This window comes from Austrofundulus limnaeus, unplaced genomic scaffold (genome assembly GCF_001266775.1).
Source record: "Austrofundulus limnaeus strain Quisiro unplaced genomic scaffold, Austrofundulus_limnaeus-1.0 Scaffold5812, whole genome shotgun sequence".
NCBI lineage: Eukaryota > Metazoa > Chordata > Actinopteri > Cyprinodontiformes > Rivulidae > Austrofundulus > Austrofundulus limnaeus.
In genome coordinates this window covers 1-1,016 of record NW_013958214.1, presented here as the reverse complement: position 1 = coordinate 1,016, position 1,016 = coordinate 1, and the positions used below count along the sequence as shown (strand labels likewise).

The 1,016-nt window shown below is 52.5% G+C and overlaps 1 protein-coding gene across 1 annotated transcript; it reads right to left on the bottom strand.

The window, feature by feature from the left end:
• Positions 1–174: 174 nt before the first annotated feature.
• On the bottom strand, positions 175–1,015 carry LOC106512340 (uncharacterized; the record flags this gene model as incomplete). The annotated part of the gene is given in 1 exon segment (XM_014000980.1): positions 175–1,015. A coding segment is annotated over 1 exon segment (840 nt), but the record flags the coding sequence as incomplete, so codon positions are not given.
• Between the last annotated feature and the right edge of the window lies 1 nt (position 1,016).

Here is a 1,016-nt window from a genome sequence, read left to right as displayed (position 1 = left end):
CTTCAGCACGGCGAAGGCGGCCACCTACCCTAATGACTTCATTTTCTGAGTCGAACTCTGGAGATAGGCCAAGAAGGCGGCTACTGCGGTGAACAGCTTTGTCAGATTTTAGCAGCCGGTACTCATCAGGGAAACTGTCTTGCTGAGCTCCTCTAAGAACGAGGACCTCCGCGTGTTAATCTTCGGCTGATATGGATCCGTCTCTGGTGGCCGCCCCGTGTAACTTCAGGATGGTCGCTTCCACCAGCTGCTTCCAGGTGTCATACTGCCTGAAACTTGATATGGCATGGTCAGCAGCTGTTGAAACTCCACAGAAGGTCTCCTTCCGAAGTTCATTAGGATCGGGGGGCTCTTGCTTGGTTTCACTTGGATCTGCAGGCCACTCATCTGGTTCTAGGAGCAGGAAGGAAGGTCCTTGACTCCATCTGTTGGGCCTGGTCAGCTCCAGAAGTGACTTCCCTCTTGTAAGGTCATCCGCAGGATTCTGGGTGGAGTCAACGTAACGCCAAGTGTGAAAGTGAGTCAGCTCTTGGATCTCAGCAACGCGGGTGCCTACAAAGATCTTAAAGCGGCACGATTCAGATTTCAGCCAGGTAAGTACTGTAGTAGAGTCAGACCACAGCATGGTTCTCTTGATGCTCAGGGTAAGTTCTTTCTCAAGGAGACTGGAGAGCTGAGCACCAGAGAGGGCAGCACACAGTTCAAGTCGGGGCATGGAGAGCACACGCTTGGGAGCAACTCGAGATCGAGCCACTAAGAAAGCCAAATGTGAGCTGCCATCACTTGTCAATGTTTTCAGGTAGGCTACTGCGCCATAGGCCTTTTCTGACGCATCACAAAATATGTGGACCTCTCGCTCTCTCACCTGCTCTTTAATGTGCTTTGGAAGGTATGGGCGGGACAGAAAGACTCGGGGGAGAAACTGCAGCTCTTCTTCCCAAGCTCTCCACTGTTGGAGTAGCTCTGACGGTAGCTGGGGATCATCCCAGCCTCTCTGATGCTCCCAAAGACACCTC